Below are 27,235 nucleotides of genomic sequence, written 5' to 3'. Positions count from 1 at the left end.
TATAGGATAACAAGAACAAAATTTCTATAATGTATTTGTAATGCATGTTGCTGGGGTACACTAGTCTGGCTAGGATTGTAAAGGAGGCACAGCATGCAGTCTGCTCTCACTTCACCCATCTTGCATTAACAACCTGAGTCGAGTGCCCATGTCAGAGTGAGGCAGCAAAAGCTAGCAGTCCGTGATTTAACTGCCCCTTAAAGTGACAGAGGTCAATAAGCAGGGAAATTTGCACACAAGTTCTAAATAGATTAAGACAGTAAATTAACATTTACATAACATTAAAATATTACATAATTAACAGGAAATAAAAGGGTTGAGTTCCTTTTCTAAAAATTGTTGAAGTCTAAGGTTCTAGAAACGTTCTGGACTCACATGCCATTCCAACACATTATACAAGCTTTGCTTATTTACCACCCTTGAAAAATGTCAGCTACCTATTTCATAAACACTCCCCAATCTAGAGCCCATGGATCCCCACGGCTACACGCTAGTTTTAGTTTATATGTAATTAGTCTAGAACATATACAAGTGTTTACTTTCTGAAATACCTGAACAAATTAATTTCACAATATTCCAATTTTTTTGACACACACATGGCAACACCCTGAGCACCACTGTGGATGTGAAGGAACACCGGTGCAACACAGATGTCTACGTAATGATATCATTTAATTAAAGATCAATAACAAGGCTAGTGGCTGCTGAAAAAATATTCCCAGAGCATGATGCTGCCAATACCATGCTTCACTGTAGGGATGGTGCCTGGTTTCCTCCAAAACGACACCTGACATTCATGCCAAAGAATTCAATCTTTATCTCATCAGACCAGAAAAATTTGTCTCTCATGGTCAGAGTCCTTCAGGTGCCTTTTGGCAAACTCCAGGCGGGCTGCCATGTGCCTTTACTAAGAATTGACTGGCCACCCTACTGTACAATACAGGCCTGATTGGTGGCTTGCTGCAGAAAATGGTTGCCTTTCTGGAAGGTTCAGGCCCTGTCTTCACAGATGAATGATTGAGCTCCAACAGCAACCATCGGGTTCTTGGTCACCTTCCTGACTAAGGGCTTCTCCCCCAATCGCTCAGTTTAGATGGGCAGCCAGCTCTAGGAAGAGTCCTGGTGGATCCAAACTTCTATTTACGGATGGTGGAGGTCACTGTTTTGGGGACCTTCAAAGCAGCAGAAATGTTCTCTGTAGCCTTCCCCAGATTTGTGCCGAGACAATCCTGTCTCCGAGGTCTACAGTCAATTCCTTTGACTTCATGCTTGGTTTGTGCTCCGACATGCAGTGTCAACTGTAGGACATGATATGTAGACAAGTGTGTACCTTTCCAAATCATGTCCACTCAACTGAATTTACCCCAAGGTGGACTCCAGTTAACCTGTAGAAACATCTCAAGGATGATCAGTGGAAATAGGATGCACCTGAGCTCAATTTTGATCTTCTTAGCAAAGGCTGTGAATACTTATGTACATATGATTTCTTAAGGTTTATTTTTATTTTTTTAGTAAATTTGCAAAACTCTCAAAAACCCTTTTTAACAATCATTATGGGGTATTGTGTCTAGAATTTTGAGGGGAAAAATGAATTTCAGCAATTTTGGAATAAGGCTGTAACATAAAATGTGGAAAAAAGTGAATCGCTGTGAATACTTTCCAGATGCACTGTATAGTGACATTAATTATCTCTTTAGCTTTGCTCCTTAACACTGTGTGCCTCATAAGTAAATAATGAATTGATTAAATTAATTTTGCTTCTTGTATTAAGTAGCAAATACAACTTATATGCCGGTGTGACTAAAGCCTGATTTATGTTTCTCTGTCTCTGCAACTCCATAGCGACGCAGAGCCCTCTGTGTTGATGTGCACCTCCCAAAAATTTACACTACGCGTCGAAAGGACAGAGACCGCAAGCGCAATGATTGGACACTTTTCCGGTTTCACTCCTTCCTCTCCTGTCAAATTAAAAGTTTTTGCAGTGCACACGCTGATTACATTTCAATCATAGATCAAAGAGAGGAACCTTTGGCAGAAGAGTCCATAAATACGACCAACTTCATAACACCGAGTCAAAAAACTACAAAGATGCTCAAATGACCTTCAATTCATGAAGGGAAATTACACATAAAAGTTGTTTTGGAGGTTGATGATTGCAGAAGAAAGAAGTGGGGGTCATTGAGAGACAATTTGTCCAGAGAAAGGCTGGGGGTGACCAGAAAATGTGGCGGTGCAGGCGAAAAGTCCCTGCCTTGTTCATTATGTTGCGCCCCCCTACAATTCCAGTGGTTAAATGCAGTAAGACACCTACTTCCAAAAGGTCATACCCACGTTCGGGCGACAGTTATAGAGTTGTAGAAGCATAAATCAGGCTTTACATATGCTTTTGTCCTTTTAAAGAGGAGTTTTTGGACAGGTATAACTTACACTCCAGAAAATATGGTAAGAATTACATTTTCCTGAGACAAGTCAAAGGATGGATACATAGAATGAGTCTCAATTCTACCCCTTGGCCCTTCCCCTTACCCCTTACCCTCCATTTTGCACGGGCATGAGAGACAGAGGGGTGTCTCAATTCTCTTTTTGGAGCGAAGCGGAGGGGTAGGCGGAGGGCTTCAAACCCCTCCGAACGGAGTGAATCTGGATGCACACTCCGTTTGGAGGGGTAGGAGGAGCTTACCAATGTCTCTGGAAAAACAAACATGGTGCAGAAAGAGCCGCACAAATGAAGCTGCTTTCATTACAAGTTACGTTGTTTAGAAAGTTATAACTTGCCAAAAACTTTATAGGCAGTTGTCTATGACAGTAACATGTATGCTGCTAGATGCATGTTGCGTATATTGTCGTTCTGAAGAATATCGCAACTTCGCTTGTGCGCTGAGCCCTTATAATGCATATAATACACACGAACACTACGATAAGACAATTTTATATTTCACAATGGAGAAAATCATGATAAAGCATAAGCACGTTAATTTGTATGTTCATAAATCTTTGGATAATATCAATCCCTGCTGTTGGATTTCAAGGTCTGTAACGCTTGTGTATTTTGTAAACAAATGGAGCCCTGAGCGCACTCGTCTCCTAATAAGAAAATGAGGCAGAAAATGAGAAGATTCACCAATGGGAGTAAGTTGGAAAATATATACACACACATGTATATGTGTAACACATAACCTGATGTCTTAATAGACTGCTATTATTTGTCAAGGAAATAGGGCTGGATGCAAAAAATGGGAGCATTTGAAAAATAAATATAAGGTTAACAGAACGAGATGCAGCCCATAACATACATACAGGTGCTGGTCATATAATTAGAATATCATGAAAAGTTGATTTATTTCAGTCATTCCATTCAAACAGTGAAACTTGTATACATTCATTGCACACAGACTGATATATTTCAAGTGTTTATTTATTTTAATTAATTACTAATCAATAAATCAATGATTAATCAAACAATATTAATTATTACTATTATCGATTATTAGTAGTATAAACATTAATTACTAATTAATTAATTATTAATACTATTAATTGTTATTATAAATTACAAATTAATTACATTAATTAACATGACATGATTGCGATGCGTCAAAGAATCTGCGACTTCTATTTCTTTGCATTTACACAAAGGCGAGAAAATAAAAAGAGCAAACAGATTACTGCAACAAGTTGCATTTCGGTTGCCATGTTAAACACTGAAGACGGCAGTTTGACATGGGCAGTTTTTTTTCCTCCTAAGGCAGAGGGGTGTCTCAATTCATAGGGCTAGAGGCATACCCCTTCGCCTTACCCCTTGTTTTAAAGGGGTAGGCGTAGGGGTAGGGCCAAGGGGAAGGGGTACAAAAGAGAATTAAAATTGGGGGTTAGTGAAGCAGATAAGAGAATATTTAGAGCAGAATCCTGCAAATGGTGATAAAAGCATCAAATTCAGCACGAATACTCATTAGACATTCCTCTTTTGAAAAATCCAATTGGCCACTTGAGTTATCAGTTGGCGGTCAGATAGGGATCAATTGAAGAATTACACAGGAGACAAAATTAAAAGATGCTCCAATCATACTGAAAACTATACCACATTATTTGCCTGATCATAAAGATTCCAAAAAGGTATAGTTTGGACTATCTGTAACTGAATTCTTTGGAGTTATGGGATAAAAACAGCAAGAACGGTGACAAAGGTCAGTGTCAGTTTGTGCAGGGGTCAAAAGTTCAAATCGCGCCAATTTAGGTAAAAAGTGATGCAAATTATTAGTTCACAGGGTTTTTTTTTTTTTAAAAAGGAATAGTTTGGACCATCTGTCATGCTTAGTTATCACATTATGTCGTAACTTATGTCACATGTCATAGAATCCAATGGACATTGACCTTTACTTTGGAGACCAAGCATTCAACACTGTTAAAAGTATTCCATTTATTAATCCCATTAGCTGCTTATAGGTCCACAGTGACTTGAGATACTCCTGCAAAGCAAATCCTGGGTTCACTGAGAAGTACCACCACTCCGACTTTTTTTAAAAACAGCTGAAGAGATGGTATACTAAAATGCAGTCTGTGTCATTTTGAAAAACCAGCAGAGTGATCAGTCATCTGCATAAATTGTTTTTTCATGACAAAGTAATCTGTTGTTTCAGAACAAGCTGATTCCACATGACTGACAGCTGCTGAACAGTCTGTACAGCTGGAACACTAAAAGTTAATCTCCAATAGCTCAATCTGTCAGTGTGTGATAGTAATGCTAGCTCGGCTAAGTGCTGTTTAACAGGATAAGAGGTCACCAAGGAGCTACACAGATATAACGTGGCAGCAATTTGTTATAAGGACATGAAGAACTTATTAACGCATTTATACATATCAATCATGAAAAGCCACAATGAGCAAGTCAAGGTTTAGGGTGCTTGTTCTTTCCATCTTATTGTATAATTGAAGGACTTCGGAGCTACCACTGGAATGACTATCAAACAGTTACTTCGGGAGAGTCAGGTGAAGCGTATTATGTGTGTAGTAACAAAACTAGCATGTTGTACGTAGGGATCAACAGGCTCTCAATGGTAAATGGACTGCATTCATATAGTTCGTTTCCATTTGCAGACGGACGCTCAAAGCACTGTACAGTTGTGCCTCACATACACACAAACATACTGATGAAAGGGTGCTGCCATGCAAGGTGCTCACTACAAACCGGGAGCAACTGGGGAACCTTATGGCCCGGTCACACGGCATGTGACGATCCCTGAACCAAGGGGGAAAAAAGTAAAAAAGTCACAAATCGTTGCGAAAAGGTGGACAAATGAGCTTTTGCCTTTTCCCATCACAGAATAGCCTGCGAATCAAGAGTGCAAAAGGAACAAAAGAGGAGCAAAACAAAACCAAAGCTAAAGCTGATCTCGATGCTTTAAATGAAACACACCTGGAGACACTGCTGGAGCAGTGTGTGTCTGCATCCTGCTCTGCGTTCCAGGACTCGGCGCTGGACAAGCTGCAAAGAGAAGCATGCGATCCGACCCACTGTGGAGATCTCTGCACAGGTCGGTGGATCCACCTGCTCTGGTTGCTCGTCCAGAACAAAAGAGAGATCATCTCCATCATCAGAATCCTCACTTTCTGGTTCAGACTGACAACACACTATGCGCTTCCTTGACAGGGCTGGGAACATCAGATCGCCAAGTTCAGAGCCCTTTTGTGCTCTCCCCTGAGAGATAGTGCCGCGTCTCTCTCTCTCTGCCTTTTTTTTTCCCAAAACCCTGGTGTTTCTGATCACCGATCAACCTGTTCACACGCGAATGTCCGCTGCTACTGAAACCTTTTTCACACTTGATGCTCAAAGTTACGCTTCTGTAAACTACCGCCTGGTTTGCACAAACCGAAGCGCAGTTCACTCAGAGATCACCACAGAGGACACAAAATATTATTACGTCGTGACAGCCCTCAGCTCCATGGCAACAAGTCTGGTCCCGCTCCTGGAAAGCCCCCCCCCCGAACAAATATGCAGTGATCAAGGATAACCTTGTCAAAACTTTTGAATTGTCAGACTGAAAGGGTCAGCAGACTCTTCTCTTTGCACAGGCTGGAGGACAGCAAGCCCTTCAGAGTTCATGGACAGTATGCTGCAGCTCCTAATAGGACACTGGTCAGACTTTTTGTGCAGCAAGTCTCTCCCAGCTGGATTGAAAGGCGCAGGCAGCGCAGGAGCCGAAAATATCGCGGAGTTCACAGGGGGCCTGGGGAAAAAACAAAAACAAAAAAAAACAAAAAACGCTGGTGTGCTGTGGTGGCTGTTGTATCCCGTTACTAAACCATATATATTGATGTACAGAAAACTGTAATCAACATATCAATGATTTTGACAGAAAACTGTCAAAAGGGGAATAAAAATAAGTGTAAAAATGATTGAATACATCATCAGAGCAGTAAACTGATCAGTCCGTGTGAACACCGCGCATTGACTCCCCATATGCGGTTATTTCCACCAGGTGCAGCTGATCCACAACATGAATTCACAACACCTTCAAAACACAACACGAAGGTTAAATGATGCCAATGAAAGTCAACTAAAGTCCAGATTTCTTGTTTCGTTTGGGCTTCGTTGCCCTTTGTTAAGTGCTGTGTGACCGGGCCTTTACATCTCAGTGGTTCTTAGAGGAAGAACTCAACTCTTACTTCCAGTTAATTACATAATTTTTTTAATGCTAATTTACTGTCTTCATGTATTTATAAGTTGTTTAGCTTCTTGTTATCATATACACACTTATTATTATTGTTTTATTTTATTACTAATATTTTGTCATTTGATTTTATTTTTAAATGGACCACAAGAGAAATGTTTTCACTTTTGTCCTGTCATCCATGTACTTACATTGAACTTACTAAATAAAAATCACACACTCACGCATACACGTATGCATACGCCACTTCGCTTTTAATATATAGATGATTTACTGCCCGGTGCTGAAATGGAGTATGAGTCCAGAATGTAATTAGCAAAGTTCATTGTTAAGTGTCATTAGCCAATATCCAACATTCCGTTGTGGCGGCGTTCATCCTTGACTCAAAATACACAAGCATACCAAACAACAAATTTCAGCTCTCTCTAGTTTGTCTGTGGTTGAAGTTATACACATGCCCGCATAAATGTACACAGATGCCACTTCACATATTGTGGCAAGCTGCACGGAAGAATGAAAACCAAGCCAAAGTTTGTGCCTTTTCTGCAATCTGCCCCAAGCAGGTGCTTTTATTTTTATACCCCCACAAACGTGGTGGAAGACATCAAATGCACTACACTTCCCACTCATGGTAACGGCAACATGATACTTAACTAAACAGGACAAGAGGCAAAAGTTCCTTTACCTTTGTAAAATGGGAACACATTTTTTTCCAGAGCTGAAAAATGATCCAGCCCATGGCTTAAACCACATGCGAGCCGCACCATGGCTTTTTTGATCCATGACATCCCCAATTCTGACACCAAGCAGTATTCCTGACATACCAGTTGTTAAATAGTTTAAATTAAATTAATGAAGCAGAATCACACAACTCTGAGCATCACATTTTTTTCCATTTGTTGCTTTTATAATAAGCTGCTGCAATGTCTTTTACAATGTAGTGGCAGTTCTTCTAAAAGGTTGGAATGCAAGCTTTGATAGATTTTGGGCTAAATGTTTTTTGCTGTTTTACTGAAAACTGCAGAACAAGTGAAAACAGCAAAAAAATGTGGAAATCGATTATTATATTAATTTTTGTTTTTACAATGCATTAAAAATTATTTGACGTTCTTAAAGTGAGACATTTTACTGAAAACTATTTTCTTTATCTCTGTATTACCATTGTAATTTTTTTTTTTTTTTTTTTATACACCCCAATGTTGGTAATCAGTATCCGTCGGGCTCTGTCAGTGCGCGTGTGAGCACGCACGCACACGCCTGGTGCAGCCAGCAACGGGGGGGACACTTTTGCTGCTGTGTTTGTTATACAGCTTAACTGCTGTGAAACAATGACAAAATAATGTTTTGTTTGACAGTTTTGTGGAGACAAACGCATTATCTGACCACAGCGTTTTGAGTCTTGCCACTTTTCCTCTCTCTTTGTCTGAGACGTTCACTCTGACTGCAGCCAGGAAAAACATGCAGCTGAACTCCCATGATAAAGCTAAGCTCTACATGGTGCTCTTGCAGTGACAACTGGCGGACTGTACATGCTGTTCTGAACCGCCTGTATAGTTTTTTTTTTTTGTTTTTTTTTTGGTTGAATTTACGTCGTGAGCAATTTAATGAGATGATGCAGATTACAGAAAATGCATTAATTTGCTTGATTATTCAGTTGGCCGATTATTCGGTCGACCACTACGGTGGCTAGGTTTAAAAAACTATTTTTAAGTCTACTTCTTGAAAGTAAAATCCTAAATGAAAAAGACCATGACATGTCAACTAAATTAACATATTGTCACCATGTCAATCATTTTCATCATCTTTGAAGCCATTAATTTGTACAAAATGTAACTGTTTATGAACACCTATTGGTGAATTCTGCTGCTCCCATTACTTAATTCACACCTGACTGCTTCTTACTCTATTTTAAGAAAATCACTGAATCAGAAAATTTAACTATAATTTTACACAAATGTGACATTAAGAAAAGTGGCTGAAAAGGTTTGTTAAACTAGAATATATATATATAGGGGTATAACGATCCACAAAAAACACTGTTCTGCACGTAACTATTTTGAGGTCACGGGTCGGTTCATTTTCAGTACAGTATGCAAACAAAATGCAAAATCTAAATTTGCTTGTTGTTTAAACAAACAATTTATTGTAACATTATACAAAAAGAAAAATAAAATAAATGCAAAGTGCTGTCTGGTAATATGTTGAATAAAATGTTCTCAAATAAACAACAAATATGTCAATTGATTTCCTGAAAGCTGCGCTCCTCATGTGGTGTGAATTCACACACACAGTGTAAATATAAGGTCTTACCGGTTCGTTTTAGTGAAGAAAAGTCACTCTGTGGCACCACCACCACCGGTTCTCTGTCTTGACGCAACAAGTCCATAAGGTCGCAGTGTCTCAATAATGTCTCATTTACCACAGCCTCCAAGGGATCCTGGCTGCACACGCGATGAAATCTCAAGAAAAAGTTATAAAATTACTCAGTTCTCCGTGTGGAGCAGCGACACTGTGGGTGCGTGCTGCATGGCGTGCATGTCAATATTTACGTGCAACACTTCAGGGAAAAACAGCATTTATGGTACGTATTTAAGTAAAAAAATAAAAAAATAAATAATCTGTCTAACATCTTTCTGTGTAAATATCTCATGTTACAACGTGGAGACCCATGGCTTATACACGAGTGCGGCCTATTTCTGTACAATTTCTTTTTTTTTTTTTTTTTAAATTGGTGGGTGCGGCTAATATTCAGGTGCATAGCCCTGTACCGAACGTCCCGTACCGAAATGGTTCAATACAAATATTATATATTATATACACACACACACACACGCGCGCGCGCACACACACACACGCGCACACACACAGTAGTGTTCAGAATAATAGTAGTGCTATGTGACTAAAAAGATTAATCCAGGTTTTGAGTATATTTCTTATTGTTACATGGGCAACAAGGTACCAGTAGATTCAGTAGATTCTCACAAATCAACAAGACCAAGCATTCATGATATGCACACTCTTAAGGCTATGAAATTGGGCTATTAGTAAAAAAAAAAAAAAAAGTAGAAAAGGGGGTGTTCACAATAATAGTAGCATCTGCTGTTGACGCTACAAACTCAAAACTATTATGTTCAAACTGCTTTTTTAGCAATCCTGTGAATCACTAAACTAGTATTTAGTTGTATAACCAAATTTTTTCATGATTTCTTCACATCTGCGAGGCATTAATTTTGTTGGTTTGGAACCAAGATTTTGCTCATTTACTAGTGTACTTGGGGTCATTGTCTTGTTGAAACACCCATTTCAAGGGCATGTCCTCTTCAGCATAAGGCAACATGACCTCTTCAAGTATTTTGATATATCCAAACTGATCCATGATACCTGGTATGCGATATATAGGCCCAACACCATAGTAGGCGAAACATGCCCATATCATGATGCGCACCACCATGCTTCACTGTCTTCACTGTGAACTGTGGCTTGAATTCAGAGTTTGGGGGTCGTCTCACAAACTGTCTGCTGCCGTTGGAACCAAAAAGAACAATTTTACTCTCATCAGTCCACAAAATATTCCTCTGTTTCTCTTTAGGCTAGTTGATGTGTTCTTTGGCAAATTGTAACCTCTTCTGCACGTCTTTTATTTAACAGAGGGACTTTGCGGGGGATTCTTGCAAATAAAGTAGCTTCACACAGGCGTCTTCTAACTGTCACAGCACTTACAGGTTAACTCCTGACTGTCTTTGATCATCCTGGAGCTGATCAATGGGTGAGCCTTTGCCATTCTGGTTATTCTTCTATCCATTTTGATGGTTGTTTTCCGTTTTCTTCCACGCGTCTCTGGTTTTTTGTCCATTTTAAAGCATTGGAGATGTAACAATAAGAAATATACTCAAAACCTGGATTACTCTTTTTAGTCACATAGCACTACTATTATTCTGAACACTACTGTATATATACAAAGCTAAACTGAACATACCTTTACTCTGAGGGGGGTTCTGAGTGCGGTCACGGAGGATGTTGATCTGGTGCACAGCTCCAAAGGGTTCAAAAAGCTCTTTTAGCTCAGTTTCTGACCAGGAGCGTGGGATCTGTCCCACAAACATCTTGATGGAATCTGGATCTGGTTGGTCCAATTGCTCTAGTGACCCATTCATCTTGCTGCCACTGCCGTTACTAAAAGCAAAAAGAAAGATCTATAATTAGTACAGCATGCGTCTGTGCACGCGAACAGAAAAAAAACAACAAAAAAAACAAAAAAAAAAAAACTGGTGGTTGAACCAACCACAATGGTTGACTAATTTCATTCGTCTAAAAATTAGATATGCGCAGAAGGTACAAATATCAGAATTAACCCAAGATTACACTTAGATTTCCAAAGCGGTCCTCAAAAGAAAAACAAGACATTTAGCAACAATGGTTTAGACATTAAAAGAGACATGGTTAAGAAATTAAGAGCCTTAAATGATAAATAAGCTAGAAGGTAATTACAAACAGAATGCATACAATACAGTCCTAAAAAAAAAAAAGAAGGAAAAAAAGGAAAATTTAATCATTTTAAGTTTTTTTGTTTGTTTGGTGGACCGGGTCGCTGCATGATTTTTTTTTTTATCCCCCTTTCTCTGTGATTCAGCAGATGGATTTCAGCTGGAGGTTGAACATGCAAGCCTCGTAGTCACTGTTTTTTTTTTATTATTATTATTATTTTATTTAAATTACAGTGTTTGTGAAGTGTTGTGTGTTTCCCAAAAAAGCGAAACACTCAGTGCGAGTCTGAACAAAACACAGAAGAAAGAGGATCTTCTTTCAGAGAATGTTTGTCAGTGTGGCTGTGGACGGAGCTGTGACTGGCCCAGTGTGAGGGGAGTGCTGAGCCCCTCACAGCTGGCATAGAGAGACAGCAACTGCTCACTGCGCGAATAGTCACTCCCCACGTAGAGCAGCCAGCAGATGAAACTGTTTTTTTTTTTTTTAAAAACAAACACACTGCTTCGCTTTAAATGTGCAGCAAGCTATTTCAGATGATTTGCGTGAACCATCTGTCTCCTAAGAGGCTTTATTTTACTCTGCGTGTTGTGTTGGAAAGACGTAGCTTTTGTGCTAAATTGATTAGCACTTGCATGGCTTGTGCGCATGCTCTAGTCGTCTTCAGTTTTTTTTTTTTTTCTGGGGACGTTACAGTGCAACACACAGGCCTGGCATATGTACTACAATGTTAAATGGAGCTTCGAGGCACAGAATTTGCCTCAATCATTTTTTGTAATCAAATTATTCGAGTTACTCAATGAATCGTTTCAGCCCTAAACACGGGGTTTACAAATCTGACAACAAAGGGTACCACCCCCCGCCCCCCAACTCTGGGTCCTCATCAACAGACACAGTTTTGAAATTATTAGTTACTATTGTACTCATACTGTCAGAGTTTATGGAGCATGATATGGAAAATCAAGTCAAGCATTTACAATCAGGTTTACACATATAAGGACAAGTTGTGGTACATAATTATTTGAAATGTTGACTTCACTGGAGATCACCTTTAAGCCTTGCAACTTCAGGGACACAGACCTGGTTTCCTTCAAATGAAAATGTCAAGAGAAAGATGAAATGCTTTATGGCACTACAACACATACATGCCGCCCTATCGAGGCACCGGATAGCTAGCAGCTATAAGAACAAACCAACGAAGGCTTTATTCCTTATATGTTGATTGTTATGGTAGAGCAGACAGGCATAAAAGCAAAGAAAACCTCTGTCAGAGGAAGCCAAGAAGAGAAAAAAGTGACTGAGCGAGGGATCTCACACTAGAGGTCGACTGATACGGATTTTAAAGGGCAGATACCAATATTCAACAAGGTTTGGAGTCTGACACAGATATTTGCCTGCAGTAAAAAAAAAGTGTCAAAAAGGTGTCAGAATTTAGTATAAACACACTCTTATTAACACAAACTTTCTTTAAATGTTTTGCAGTATACTGTGCACCCAGAAAGTATTCACAGCACTTCACTTTTTCCCCATTTTGCTATGTTACAGCCTTATTCCAAAATGGGCAAAATCTTTTTCCCCCTCAAAGTCAAAGACGATCAATGGAAACAGGATGCACCTGAGCTCAATTTTGAGCTTCATGGAAAAGCTGTGAATCCTTATATACATGTGATTTCTTTTTTTTTCCCTTTTTTATTTTTAATAAATCTTCAAAAAAGAAAAAGAAACATTTATATTGTCATTAAGGGGTACTGTCTGTAGGATTCTGAAGAAAAAAATGATTTGCATCCATTCTAGAATAAAGCTGTAAATGTTGGAAAAGTGAAGCGCTGCAAACACTAATTCACAGAAACTTTCAACATGACCTTCACGCAAAAAGTGCAAGGAGTTACAAATAATATTATTACGAAGTTGAACAAATAATTAAATACAGCCAACACAGCTCCAGTGTGCACACTGCTATCTTCTTCTATGCCAGTGTGTGGGACAGCAGCCTTCAGCACTGACAGGCTGAGCTTGTGACATCTAATAAATAAAGTAGTGCTGTGGTCAGGACTTTGCTACGAACCAGAAAGCAGCAGTCCATATTTTAAAAGAGTCATATGGTCTAATAGACCCTCAATGCCAGACTCACTCATGAAAAAAATAAGTTGGCAAGTTTGCAGGTTGCTCATACGTGAGTGGTTACTAAAAATAATAATAATAAAAAAAACAAAACTCTGTGCTGTCTCAAAAAAAAAAAAAATGGATGGTCACTAAATACCACCATTTGGGCACAGTCTGGAACACTGTACATCTTTTGCAATATGACCACTGCATAATACATACGCTTTGATGTGAATGCGAAAGTATTAGCAGTAGATAATGCAACAATATATTGACAATCTTAAGTACTCAAGAATAACAGCGTTAAAATGGATATAAGAAGCAGAAAAATGCCATTTTCCTTTGATGCGAGCCTGGCAATACCCCCAAGTGTACCTATGATTGCAGTAAGTTTCATATACATAATTAAGCGCACAAACATTTGTCAATACTGTTAAATGAGCTAGAAAGTATTACAACAGGCCATCAGTACAGGCATTCACCAGTTGTCAAAGCAGTAAAATTGTGTTAAGTTATAACCCCCAGTACATACAGCCCTACCACACCAACAAAGATGGTCAAGCATCACTAGCAGAACCAGTCTTGCAAACACACGTGAATGCAACTTTAAGCAAATAAATAAATAGAAAGGTACACAAATGTAAAGACAACTTTGCACACAGACCTTTGGACGCGTGTCATCCATTGCTTACAAATAGAGCCCAGTCGTTCTGCGGAAACTCCAAAATCCTTCAGGGCTTTGAATGACATCCTAACAAATCACCCAAGCTTCTATTCTGATGAAACACCCTTTTTTAAAAATTCTCCCCTGTCTTCAAGACTGTCAGTACATTGCAACAATAATTAATATTGCATCACTGAAAGAAAAGTGACTTCTGACCAATAGTTTGCAAACAAGCTTCCCACTAAGTCCTGACCTCCACACAAAGGAAAAACCTAACAGCAGAGCCTAAAGGTCCAAAAAACACTGGGTAGCAGACCGAGGCATCTACGGTACATTTCAACCTCAGGCACTCTGAAGCTTTGTCACAGCAGGAGAACAATTGCATATTGTTTCCCCATGATGGAAAACAGTATTCACCACTCCGCCATAGTACAATGGGCCAAGTCAGAGACATGCTTTGGTTAGTTTTACTGTGGTCACAACATTAGCCTGTGTGATACCATTTATTCAATTTTCCCCAATGACCAGTGTTGCCACATTTATTTATTTAAGTAAAAATATTTCACGTCTCATCAATTCCGCTTAGTACAGAACTACAGTTGTAAAACTAGGAAATTCAGAGTAATAGTGGCTAGGGATGACACAATTAATCATTCTGTGAAAAATCACAATTAATCATAGGAGCTCCTCAACATCGTCATGTCGACATTCTCAAGAAAATGTATTATGCCGGTAGCTGCAACTTTAGACCTAGTGGTGCAACTCAAATAAAAATAAATAATAGAGGTGCACCGATCAGGATTTTTTTAGGCCAATCACCGATCACTGAAATTTTGATCTGCCGATACCGATCAAGTACATATTTGGATCATGCCCAAAATAAGAATACAGGTCTAATGTATAGGACTATTTTTGCATTAAAACTTAATGATGAAACAAAAAACACGCAATCAAATAAAGACACTAGAATAAACTGCCAACTTTTGTTTTATTACACTGACTGTTCTACCAGCAAGGTTTTTTTTCCATGTTTCATGTTGCTCAGGTTACAGCCTACAGAACGTTGAGAATGTAAAATACAGGCCTCATTCTATGGGGTTAAAATTGTCTCAATATTTGTAAATGCACACAGGGTGATCTACAAATAATCATTGATTTGCAAATGTGTTCAGATATCCACAAATGCAAATTTCATATTTGTAACTTGTAAATTGGTCTTTGCAAATAATGTTGTATTTGCAAATATAAAACTTAATTTGTAAAAAAAAAAAAAAACAAATGACATCTGTAAAACTGGAAATTGCATTTGTGAATTGAGTTTCAGCATTTGTGGATCACCAAGACATTCTTTTCGCGAAATCCACAGATCCACAAACAAATGCCTACTGATTCACAAATACACACTCATGCACACTGGATATCCACTAGATGGCAGTGTGGTTCCATTCATTACACAGCAGTCTAGATCTCTCAGAGCCATTTGACTCATTTTGACTTCTGATGAGCTGAACGGACATGGACTACATTAGATGATGGCGACTGCTCTCCTTGTCCGTCCAGCTCATATCAGAAGTCAAAATGAGTTTACGTCACAGAGGAAAGCGTGTCATGACAGGACCAAGCGCTCCCTGTACTACCGCCTGCACTGTTGTGATCGGTCCTTTTGATCAGCGCATTTTGCCGATCACCGATCAAACCGATCAAGGCGTGATCGGCCGATAATGATTGTGCCCGATCGATCGGTGCACCTGTAATAAAAGTAACACCTCCAGCACACACACACACACACACACACACACGTGTGGCCATAGATATATAGTAACCTAGATGCCGCATTGGTCTCCAAAATGGAAAATGTGTTATCTAGCTTACTATATATCTATGACTGTGGCCACTGAAGGAAACAACACGAAGCAGCCATTGTTTTTGGCTGCGGTCTGCAGCACTGTTGCTGGCAGAGTAAGGAGGACTGCTGTGAAGATGACAGAGGCAAAGACTTATTAGTCCAGTAAAGATACAGACATACACACCACTAATTGCAATACTTTTTATTTGTGCATGATTTGGTTTTAAGAGACATCTGAAATAACATACTAAAAGGACAGAAAATTCTATAGATGGGAAGATGTTTTTAACTGACTTGATAATTTTTGCTTCAGGAAAAAAGTCTCTGGGCTCATTATTAGTGTTTTAAATCTTACAGTGTTGAAATAAGTTGCATGATGCTTAAGGCTGGCTTTCTTGTTGACATAAATGTATCGAATTAATAAAGTTAATTGTTTTGGTCGCCATGGCAACAGGAAAAAAGTTCCCACATTCAGTCTCTATTGACTGCATTGGTTTTACAGACTTCAGTTAACTGTATAATTTATTTTGTCAAGGGTAAACTGGGGTCTATTATTTAATATTGTACTTCCTTAAGATGCTGCCAACTAGGAGTATCATCAGAGGTTTGAACATTCTTACTGTCCACATTCAAAACAAAATTATTTGAAAAACATGATCTTTCATTGAAAAGGCTCATGTGTTGATTTAATGTTTCACTGGGTTTTTTGTTTTATGTTTTTATTCTTGTAAATGGAATGGTTAATTCAAGTTTTGGTAAGATTTCAATTCAACTTATTTCATTTATACAGTGCCAAATCACAACAAAGCTGCCACAAGGGTGCTTCACACAACTAAGGTCTAACCTTACCAACCCCTAGGCCTAGAGGAAGCACACAAGCAACAGTGGTAAAGAAAATCTCACTCTGATGATATTGAGGAGGAAACCTCAAGCACACCAGACTCAAAGGGATGACCCTCTGCTTAGGCCATTCTGACAATTACAAGGTTTTTACACAGCCTTTACCAAGCTGAAGAAACAGGAAACAGGGAAACCAGAATAGCATCAAAACAAAGTGCATTACTGAGATGAACACGCAGTCATTGGTAGGGGATCGTCCAACGCCCTTGTGGGGCCAGCGTCCATCTATCACATCATGTAGGAGTACATTCTAAAAAGAGTTTATTTTGATGGTAGTCAGAAACGTATCCAGCCCAAATGAACAGTTGTGTGTTCTGTGGAAAACATCTACTTGATAATGCAAAGACAGTGAAATTAACCACGAGGCTGTGATGACATCCAGAGAGCAAGTGGAGGTCGAGCAGAATTGCTATCCATTTCTGTTGGTCAGAAGGGGCATACTAAATGTGAAATAATGTTCATATCATATATTCATGTAATGCAAACTTTCAGCTTTGGGAGGGAAAATAAATCTATCTGAACACCATTTTGTATGCCTTAAAAATGTACCTAATGTGTATAACTTTGCATCACTGTTAAACTTTGTACAACTTCAATAGTGATGACACGTTCGAGTTTCATATAATTATACATAAAAATATAATAAAATACATAAATAAATAATTATACATTAAAAATGCAAAATACATGAAAACAAGAACAATCGGTTTTCTGATGTTCACCAATTCGGATCACCTCCAAAATTAAGGAGTCTTCCATGACCCAATATCTGTGGTGTAAATTTGGTGAGAACCCATGAAGTAGTTTGACATTATCTTTCAAAGCCTATATAAAGTGAAATCTGGATCCAGAAATTGGATCCAGATCACCTCCAATGTCTTCCATGGCGTAATATCTATCTGTGGTGAAAATGTCATCAAAATCTATGCAGCAGTTAAGGATTACAAAAAAAAAAAAAAAAAGACGTTTATTGTTCCCTGCACAATGAAATGTGTTTACTGCATTTTACCCATCCTAATTGCCAGTTAGGAGCAGAGGTCGCCTTTTTGTCACCCGGGGACCAGCTCCAGATGTATATCCCTGCCCTAGGTCACGAGCAGGACTAAGCAAACCTTGACCGGCATCATGACACAAACAACAACACACATAAGCCGGTCCGGTACATGAACACATAAAAGCACACACAAGGAAATAATTGGGAAGAAAACCTCTGCTGCGTTGAACCCGCAGCACCACTGGAGAGCAAAAAAAAAAAAACCCATAGCACAGAAAACAGTCATAACAAAACAAAACAAAACAAAAAAAAAACACAATAGACGACAGACAACAGCTGAGACTTGGATGTGTCCAGTGTCCAGACAACCCGGAAAGGCCGCCCTTGAGGCGCCATCAGGCCTTATCTTTCCATCCGGGGGGGGGGAGATCCCAATCCTGAATCAGTCCACCAGAGTCTCAAGGTCCCACAGTCAACATATCAGGACTGGGAAGGGAGGGAAGACAAGGAGGCGGGGGAGACGAGGAGCGAGGCTATCAGGAGTGTTCTTCGGGGGGAGGATTTTATCCCAGCGGCCTTGAAGGACAGCTGGTGTTTGGGAACCAAATAGATATTAACAGACGATATTAACAGACGCCTGGCAAAATCCACAGTCTGAAACTTCAGAGTGGCTCCCAATACATCTGAATAGAGGAGAGATGTGGTCTTACAGACGATCAAAGCGGTTTTCCAGTGCAGCCATTCTCCCCGAGATGGATTCCAATGTGCGGATGACACCCGCCGACTGAGTTGACACTGCCCTTCCAATCGAATCGATCATGTGGGGCAGCCTGGACGGGCCAATTAATGCCGCCTCCACCTTCTTAATTTTCCGGTAAACCAGTGCTGCGGCCGCTCCACACAGCAGAAACCCGGTCACCACAGCTCCAAATAAGTAAACATCTTCAACGTCCTCCACAGACAACGTGTACAGGCACATGACTTGCCACCTCCGCCAGCTGTCCATCACGTAACCCGCCACATGTGTCCCGGCAGGACAGGACGGGTCCTCCGCTCCCGAGTGCCTTGTGGAAAAAACAGTATCAATTGCGTTCAGAGTCCACTTGATCAGATCCATTTTGCCGTTTTCCAGAGGAGCAGGGCTGGCAGACAAAACACGCTACAGTAGCAGGAAAGTTGGGGAGGGAGGAGGAGAGAAAAATGCGACCGTCCCGACCGAGAGCAAGAAGGCAAAAAAAAGCAAGTTATGACATAAGCTTGCTAACAGACAGAGAGACAAATTAATAAATAAATGCCGATGATTTTATTACGTCCTTGGCAGACGTAATTATACAAAAAGATATCCGATATTGCAAGATACATATTTTCTCAGATGAAACCACTCTTTAATAAAAGTATTTTCTGTTTAATTCATCACTATATGTTTAATTTGACACACTAAAATGAGATTTAAAAGGGTCAAGGGTGGGTGTCAGACAATTTTAAGAAATCTTCCCATAGTTAGATTTTTCTATACTTTTGATATGTTATAGTGCTTGGAATTTTGCACAAGATGCAAAAGTCAGGAAAACTACTGCAATTAGTGTTAGGTTGACCCCCATTTTGCAATATATTTACTGGAGTATATTCTCTCCGAAAAAGCCAGTCAAATCGCCAGTGTGTCAGTTTTTTGGTTATTCACAGAATGACAGTGGTGTCATTGAAGATGGCAGGGACCCAATTTGCAAAACCTGCTAGAATAAAAAGTTGCAGTGAAAGCGGGTAACACTACGAACATGATAAATCACCTGAGGGATAACCAGCCAACTGTATACACTCAAATGAATGCAATGTACAACAACAGATACACATTATGTTAATGACATGTTACTTAACCTGGAGTCTTTGCTATTTTGGGACGTCTTGACTACTTTTGTTTTACAGTCATAATTTACCTAAAAAAAAAAAAAGTTTAGCTGGCCTTGTTTGGTGTCATTTTTTTCAGCACAACCGCACCTGTGTGACTTTCCAGTTTTTCTTTCATTCTGACATACTGCATTAAAAGAGTGACCCAATATTCACCCCAAAATTCAAATCAGAAAAAGGTTTGAGCCATTTTCATAACTTGGAATGTAAATATAAATTCTAAACTTCAAAATTATATGTAAACATGTAGCATAAACAAAGTTAGGAGGTCTGTTAGAAAAGTATCCGACATTTTTTTTTTCAAAAACCTGATGGATTTGAATCAAGCGTGCCTGCATGAGCAAACCTTGAACCTTCGTACGCATGCATGAATTTTATCACACCTGTCGATTGCGTCAGTTGCTGGCAAGCAGCATTTGTGCGAGGACGTGTGTAGTGCTCTTGGTGGTTTTTTATTGCGAGGAAAATGACGGAACGACTGGAGCAGTGCTACTGCATCAGATTTTGCCAGAAACTGGGCGACAGCCAGGTGGAAACCATTCGGAAGATTTAGACGGCTTTCGGTGGCTTTTCAGTCGTGTGACTATCCGAGAAAAAGAGGTGGGCATCATTTTTTTTTCGGAGTCCAGCATGTCCTGTGAGACTTCAACATGAAGGTGCTTTTGCTCCGTTGTCAGCAGCTTCGGCACAAATTTTTCATGGCCAAATCTTCTGTCACAATGGAATGTGCCGAAAAAGTGCTGACGTCCACCTCTTCCTCAATTTCTTGGATAGTCACACGAGCACAGCGTTCACCCAATACACACTCAGTTACCCCCACACTTTCTAAAACTTCGGGGGGCAGGGGGGGGTCTCTGGATGGATTTTATTTCACGTCAGAAACAGAATCCTGCATTAGTTGATCATTTGTGTACACTAAAATTTGATTAAAGTATATTTTGCTTTTGTCGTTACCTTCAGTTCAGCTCAATATGGCCCAGTTTCCCTGTAGCATTCCCCAGATGAAGGCAGATGTTCAATCAGCCTCTGAATGCACTGAATATTAACAGACGGGCAACATCTGATGACAGCCTCACACCATTAACTACATAATCACACCAAGTGTTCCTGGTAATTATGAATGACAATGTTCTTGTACAGCCAATGTGAACAAACAAATTACAGAATATAGCCAAATAAAGTATGGCCACACCTCAGTGTTAAGAGAAAACATGAATCCAAAACCATGTAATGGAACGGAATGGAATGGGGGGTCCGGCGTGCATCAAACATTTGTGAGCTGCAGCTTAGCAAGGCGGACAAAGAGCTAATTCAGCCAGCACCATCTTTGTTGAAGGCAAATGTTTGGGCGCATTTTGGATTTTTTTATTTGCTGCGAAAGAAGGAGCCTGACATGACTTATGCAGTGTGCAAAATCTGCAAATTGAAAGTCAAGTACTTCAGAAACACTTCAAATCCGCAAGCCCACATGCTACACCATCACCCGGAGCTAAAAGAGGGGAGCTGTTCCTGCCGACTACGGACCAGTGCTTTGCTAAACTGGCAGCCAACACCGAACGAGCAAAGCAGATAAGGAAACTTATATCTAGAATAACTTGATTAACCTTATAAAGCTCATTTTCTTAAACATGAACATTTTTTAAGTAATGTAACTATTTCTCAGAACTCTGAATCGAAAATCGATTCTGAATCAAATCATCACCCCAAGAATCGGAATCAAATTAATCGTGAGTTGTACGATTATATATATATGTATAATGTAATAGCTTGTGAATATTAATAATATTATTATTAATAATAATTACCGTCTAATCTACTTGCAAATACAATTTGCATTTGGTATCATAGGTGGCAACATTCGCCAAGGACGTAATAAAATCATTGCCGTTTCTCTGTTAACAGGATTATGTGAAAACTACTGCACAGATTTTGACGACATTATCACCACAGACAGATATTAGCCCATGGAAGACTCCATGAAATTTTGGAGTTGATCCGGATCCTGGTTCAAGATTTTACTTTATATAGGCTTTGAAGGACTGCATCAAAACTACTTTACAGATTCTGACCAAATTTACACCACAGATAGATATGAGGATATGGAAGACTCCACTGAATTTTGGAGGTACTCTGGATCAAAATTTCACTTTATATAGGCTTTGAAGGATTACGTCAAAACTACTTCACAGATTCTCGCCAAATTTGCACCACAGACAGATATTAGGGCATGGAAGAGTCTACTGAATTTTGGAGATGATCCAGACTCTGGATCAAGATTTCAGTTTATATATAGGCTTTAAGGGATTACATCAAAAATACTTCACGGATTCTCACCAAATTTGCACCACAGATAGATATTAAGGCATGAAAGACTCCACTGAATTTTGGAGGTGATCTGGATCGGCAGACGTCAGAAATCTCTGAATGTTCTTGTTTTATTAGTGCTACCCATTCAATACAAAAGATGACTAAATGTTTGTTTTGTTTGTTGTTTAACGAAAACTAGAAGTTAAATAACAGCAGGATTTATCTTATTATTTATGTTAGATTCCACCATGATGCAGTTTCTCTGGCTTTTTTTTTTTTTTTTTTTTTTTTTAATCACAGATACCAGTCAGTCATTTGTAGTTAAAACTCAAGTTCTGTGTGGGGCTGCTTTGAACAAGAAGGGGACTTTGGCATGCCACAATAGCAGAGTTGATAGGAGAGGAACAGCCACAGTTTCAGTGGACATCAGGACTTATGCATTTAATGTTTTTTATTGAAGTGCACAATTCTGCAGGAGTAGAGTACACCCTTCCCCCTTTCTCTCTGTAGCGGGTGTTCTTTGATGTGCTCATTGTGAGAATGCACCAACAGGGAGGAAATATGACGGCACACTTTCATTAAAGGCACATACTAAATGGCGTGCTGTCCTCTTGTGTTTTGGAGGACGCAAATTTGCCAAATTAACTGGCAGATCCACCTCAGATCTGTTGTGGACACCACAAGTGGGGGGAGACAAGGGAACAGCCAAAGGGATTTACAATGTCACTGCCAAATAAATCAAATCAGAGGACACACACCCCGGTAGCACTGCATCACATAGAATTGGAGTAAGCGGGTAGAGAAAACAGATTTATATACTGGACATTAGGGCTGCCACAAACGACTATTTTGATAGACGACTAGTCAATGATTATTTTTGCGATTAGTCGACTAGTCGGATCATATGTAATTTCATACATTTAATGACTGCAGCATTTTCCGAGAAACGTCAGGGGATGAAAACATGAACATTTCCAAATCAATGACTATTTCTTAGACTTCATTTACATCAACCATTCAGAAATACAAACAGTGTGGTACTTTATAGTAAATCTGTGTCAGGTAGGCAGTTCTCAAAAACTAAATGTCCATTCTGGAAGGAGACAAGTGAGGGAAGCCACCAAGACACAACTCGGGAAGAACTTTTGGCTTCTGTGAGTGAAGAAACTGCGAACAGTGCAACATTTTTATTTTATCTGATTTGTGGTTGTTTGTTGCATTTCTAAAACTACAGAACTGCTTTAAAGAAAAGTGTGAACATTTTATTGTGTTTAAAAACTTTGTGGAACAAATGCAAATACCAAACTCTTATAAAGAAGGAAAAAATACACAGATGTGCAGGCAAACTTTGATATAAACTGAACAGAACAATGCAGGCTGATTTGACTCACCATATTTTTTGTATAAATAAATCAGAATAAAATAAGAGGTAACTCACTTTGAAATAATTAAAACATATAGCTGCAGCTTACAATAACTTTGAAAAATGACAAAAATCAGCAGCTTGTATTTTTATTCTGACTCCAATTCATTTTAGTGTGATGAAATCATTTTTAAAAGTCATTTTTTCTCCTTATCAGTCATGTTTTGTGCTTGAACACTACATTAAGCTTAAGATTGAACAAATAAATACCTTTGGAAAATAACAGCTGTTAAAGTTCAGAGTATTCACCTGCTTTATGTGATCTGTGCGTCTGAACATCACTGCAGCTTCTCCACAGCAGGGTTTTTACCCGTGTATGTGTAATTTTTGCTCCATTCATTTCTTTATTCTCATTTTTAAGGATATTTAACTGTTTATTTCATCTCATGATCTCATAAATTCAGTATACGACGCGCACATGGTGTGAACAGGATGGTGCCATCAGAACCGCAAGAGTAGAGAAAGTGCAGAGAGAAGTAAAGGCAGCTCCACGGTTTGGTTCATTTTTTTTTTTTTTACATGTTCACTCGGGTTAAAATCCTCTCCCTCTCTGCTCCGTGCTTGCTGTCTCACGTGCACTGATGGTTCTCAGCAGAATGTAACGTCTCGTGCTTCCGTTCAGGAATCTTCCTCCTCCATCCCCTCCCTAGCAGTCTACAATCAGTTGACTCCATGCTCGTGCTCGCACACACACACACACACACCCAACAGCTCCTTTGGTAAACTGCGCATTTTAAACGGCTTTGAACAAGACAGCCAGTGTTTTAATCGGCCATCTTATCCAAATTTGAACGTCCAAATGACGGCAGGACGGCTCGCTGCCTAAAACTATGAATGGAGAGAAAAACAAAGACTTAAATAAAATAGACGACTCGTCAACTAATAAATTAGTTGGCAACGGTTTCAATAGTCGACGTAGTCGTGACTAGTCGACTAGTTGTGGCAGCCCTACTGGACATGGAAGACAGGACACTGGATCCAGCAGGGACATCATTTTGCAAAAATGGGGAGTGTACTGTAGGCTATTTTGCCATTAATGGGAACAGTGGGGGAATGTCCACAGTCTATTCACATGGATAATAGCAGGACAACTGGGCAGCGCAGTCTCGTTTGAGGGCATGCGCAAAAGGGGTAAAACATGACGCATATGATGTAATTTGTCTACTTCTGGGGACAAAAACACAGCATTTTCTCTGAGTTGTTGGGCAATTACACTTAAACTGAAAATGAAAAGACACAGTGACAATGCGGTGGGAAAATGGACATGTGCTGTGGTTTGTTTATGCCCCGGAGCACAAACATGTCGAGGCGGTTTTGCAGCCGAGAGAATGTAGCTACAATGGTTCGCTGTGTAAGCTAATACCAACACAGCATCTCCCATTTGCCTCGTCTTCCCTTCTCCACTGGGAGCAGAGGAAAAAAAAAAAAAATTCTTGCAACTGCTTCAGTGACTGCAGCCGAAAACAAAACAGTACACTATTTTTCCATGTGAAGTTATGCTGCTTATATACTGCACAACGGGAGCAGCTGTCCCCATAAGCGGTCAAATCCCGCAATATCACGCAGTGTTTGAACGAGACTGACTTTGTGCGCAAAGATGTCATTCGTCTTCAGCTGCAATTGGTCACTTCATTGAGATTCCAATTGCAACAGTTGCTGGTTCGCATGTTTGGTCACAAATTCGGATCTCCAATTGCTCTCCAACAGTTGCGCCCAGCGAGTTTATTTTAGTGAACTAGATGTTCTCATAGCTTGGGCAACTGCAGTAAAGTTAGAAAGCAGATTCAGAGTTCTCAGCTCAAAAAATTCTAAGAGAAACATTGTAGAACAACACTAGTTTCTAGCTTGAGGACGGTAGACAACGAGATATGAATGCATTTTCATCAACACATACCGTCATCCTAGTGGGACAAATATTACTGGTCTAAATGGGCAGGCAGCAGTGAGACAAATGTGCATGGACACTCTACAAACCTGACAAGAGACACTAGAGGAATATTCAGTAACTTTATTATTAAAAGTTGCACTATCACCAAATTCACTTCACACATAAAACATGTCCTGCTTGTTACATGACAGCATCTAATTTGGAAGAATGTCATATCACATAAGTTCAGATTTTTATGCATTTAATATTATTGACAAATAATTCAATACCTTCATTGTTACAAAGTGTAGCATCACCAAATTAATTTCACACATCAAATATTTTTATATACTATTTTTTTAATATACTACAGCACTTAAGATTGGAAAAATGTCACTTGGTAGAATTCTGGAAATTAAAAAAAAGGACTACACCTGATTTGATGAATTTACAGTGTGTAAAACGATGTTATCAATTAAAAAAAAAAATAAAATACAAAATGAAACTGTACTTTTCCAAACTAAATGGTGCATTATAGCCAACAGGAGACCTTTGATACGTGAAGTGAATTTGGTGACACTCCACCTTATAACAGTGAATATTTTGCTCATCTCTTCATTTTTACATACCTTCACTCAGATGGGAAATGCCATAAACAATAAGTAAGTTTTAAATAAGATTCAAAAGTCAAGGTTCAGGGACAGTCTAATGTGGAAAGGGAAGACTATTGCAAAGCCTGCGCTCGGTTCGTACACAAAAGACTGAGGTCTGATATTCCCTTATAGACCAAGAAAGCAAGGTTAACTAGAAGCACTCAGAGAGTGCAAACCTCCGCCAAGGTCATGGGGTCACTGACGCCATAACATCTACACGTCGTGGTATCACTGAACCTAAAAAGGTCTAACAATGATGTGTGCTCAGTAGTAAAAAAGTTTCATCTGCTGTGACTGGATAGCATGTATTCTTAGCGCTTGGCATCACAGTTTATTGCAACTTGCATCTTTCCCAAAAGCTACTGTCATCTGAGCACTGATATTTATATTGTATGTGCTTATAGACAAAAACAAATGAGACAAAATTAAATTATTCAACTAAACTGCAAATATATGAATTTTTTAACATTTATGAAACACTTCTCTAAACAAGGCCATAGGGTCACTGACCCTAAAGAGATTCCCTCCTTAGCACAGTGATCTATTCAACAATTCAGTGTTACAACCAAAACTATGATACATACACTTTTCTTTCCTTTATATTTGACATCCTTGACCATGAAAACATACCACTAGAACTTGGAATCACTTTTATGTCTTTATTAGTTCAAAAGTTATTGTATAAAAACGATTTTTCGGTAATGGCAGTTTTGAAGCTACATCAAATCTGATGACACCTTACTGAATCAGTACAGATTCAGCTACAATTTGGTGTTAGCTGTGCATCTCTAGCTTCATTTGTCACCTCACACTAACATTTTCTATTTTCCCTATATTTTTGCATATTCTGGATCACCAGATCCGGAATCCGGATCCGATCATCACCAAACTTTGTTGTTTGATAGAACATCTGACTATGTTACACCCTCATTTTTTTCAAGCCTTTCTGCCTTGTTTTTGTGGAGTTAGAAACTAGAATGTCAAAATTCCCCCTATCCCGCGATGGTGAAAAATCATAAATAATCATAAATTTAAAAAATTCCTGAATCTGGATCGTGATCTGGATCACCACTAAAATTTAATCACTTGTTCCTCTTGTCATTTTCAACCACTCCACAAAATTTCATCAAAATCCGTTGAAAACGTTTTGAGTTATCCTGCAGAAAAACAGACAGACAAACAAACAAACGTGACCCAAAACATAACCTCCTTGGCGGAGGTAATAATTTGTTTATTATCTGGCTGTTTGGGGCTGTGTTTCATCTTGTATATCCACTTCAAGCTAGTTTGCTGTTAATTACTCCAATTGAAACTCGTTAGTGTAATAAAATTCACTCTGAGAATAGTCCCCTTCATTGCTCAATTTCTTTGTTCGCTTTTTTGTTTTGTTTTATTTCGCTTTGTGAAAACTGTAAATAAAGTC

At 39.2% G+C, this 27,235-nt stretch overlaps 1 protein-coding gene across 4 annotated transcripts in view; it reads right to left on the bottom strand.

Annotated features, from left to right (window-relative positions):
- Positions 1-27,235, bottom strand: part of LOC117515548 (CUGBP Elav-like family member 2) — a 91,876-nt gene that overhangs the window by 2,421 nt on the left and 62,220 nt on the right. For 3 of the 4 annotated variants that reach the window (XM_034176158.1, XM_034176154.1, XM_034176157.1), the window contains one exon: positions 10,645-10,841. In XM_034176158.1, coding sequence (XP_034032049.1) covers positions 10,645-10,841 — 197 coding nt within the window. Of the gene's footprint in view, positions 1-10,644; positions 10,842-13,917; positions 14,060-27,235 lie in introns of those variants that run through there. The other variant, XM_034176155.1, reaches the window with a different exon arrangement.

Source organism: Thalassophryne amazonica, chromosome 8, assembly GCF_902500255.1.
Source record: "Thalassophryne amazonica chromosome 8, fThaAma1.1, whole genome shotgun sequence".
In the NCBI taxonomy this organism is placed as follows: Eukaryota; Metazoa; Chordata; class Actinopteri; order Batrachoidiformes; family Batrachoididae; genus Thalassophryne; species Thalassophryne amazonica.
The sequence above is the reverse complement of the archived record's forward strand: the minus strand, read 5'-3'. Positions and strand labels throughout refer to the sequence as shown.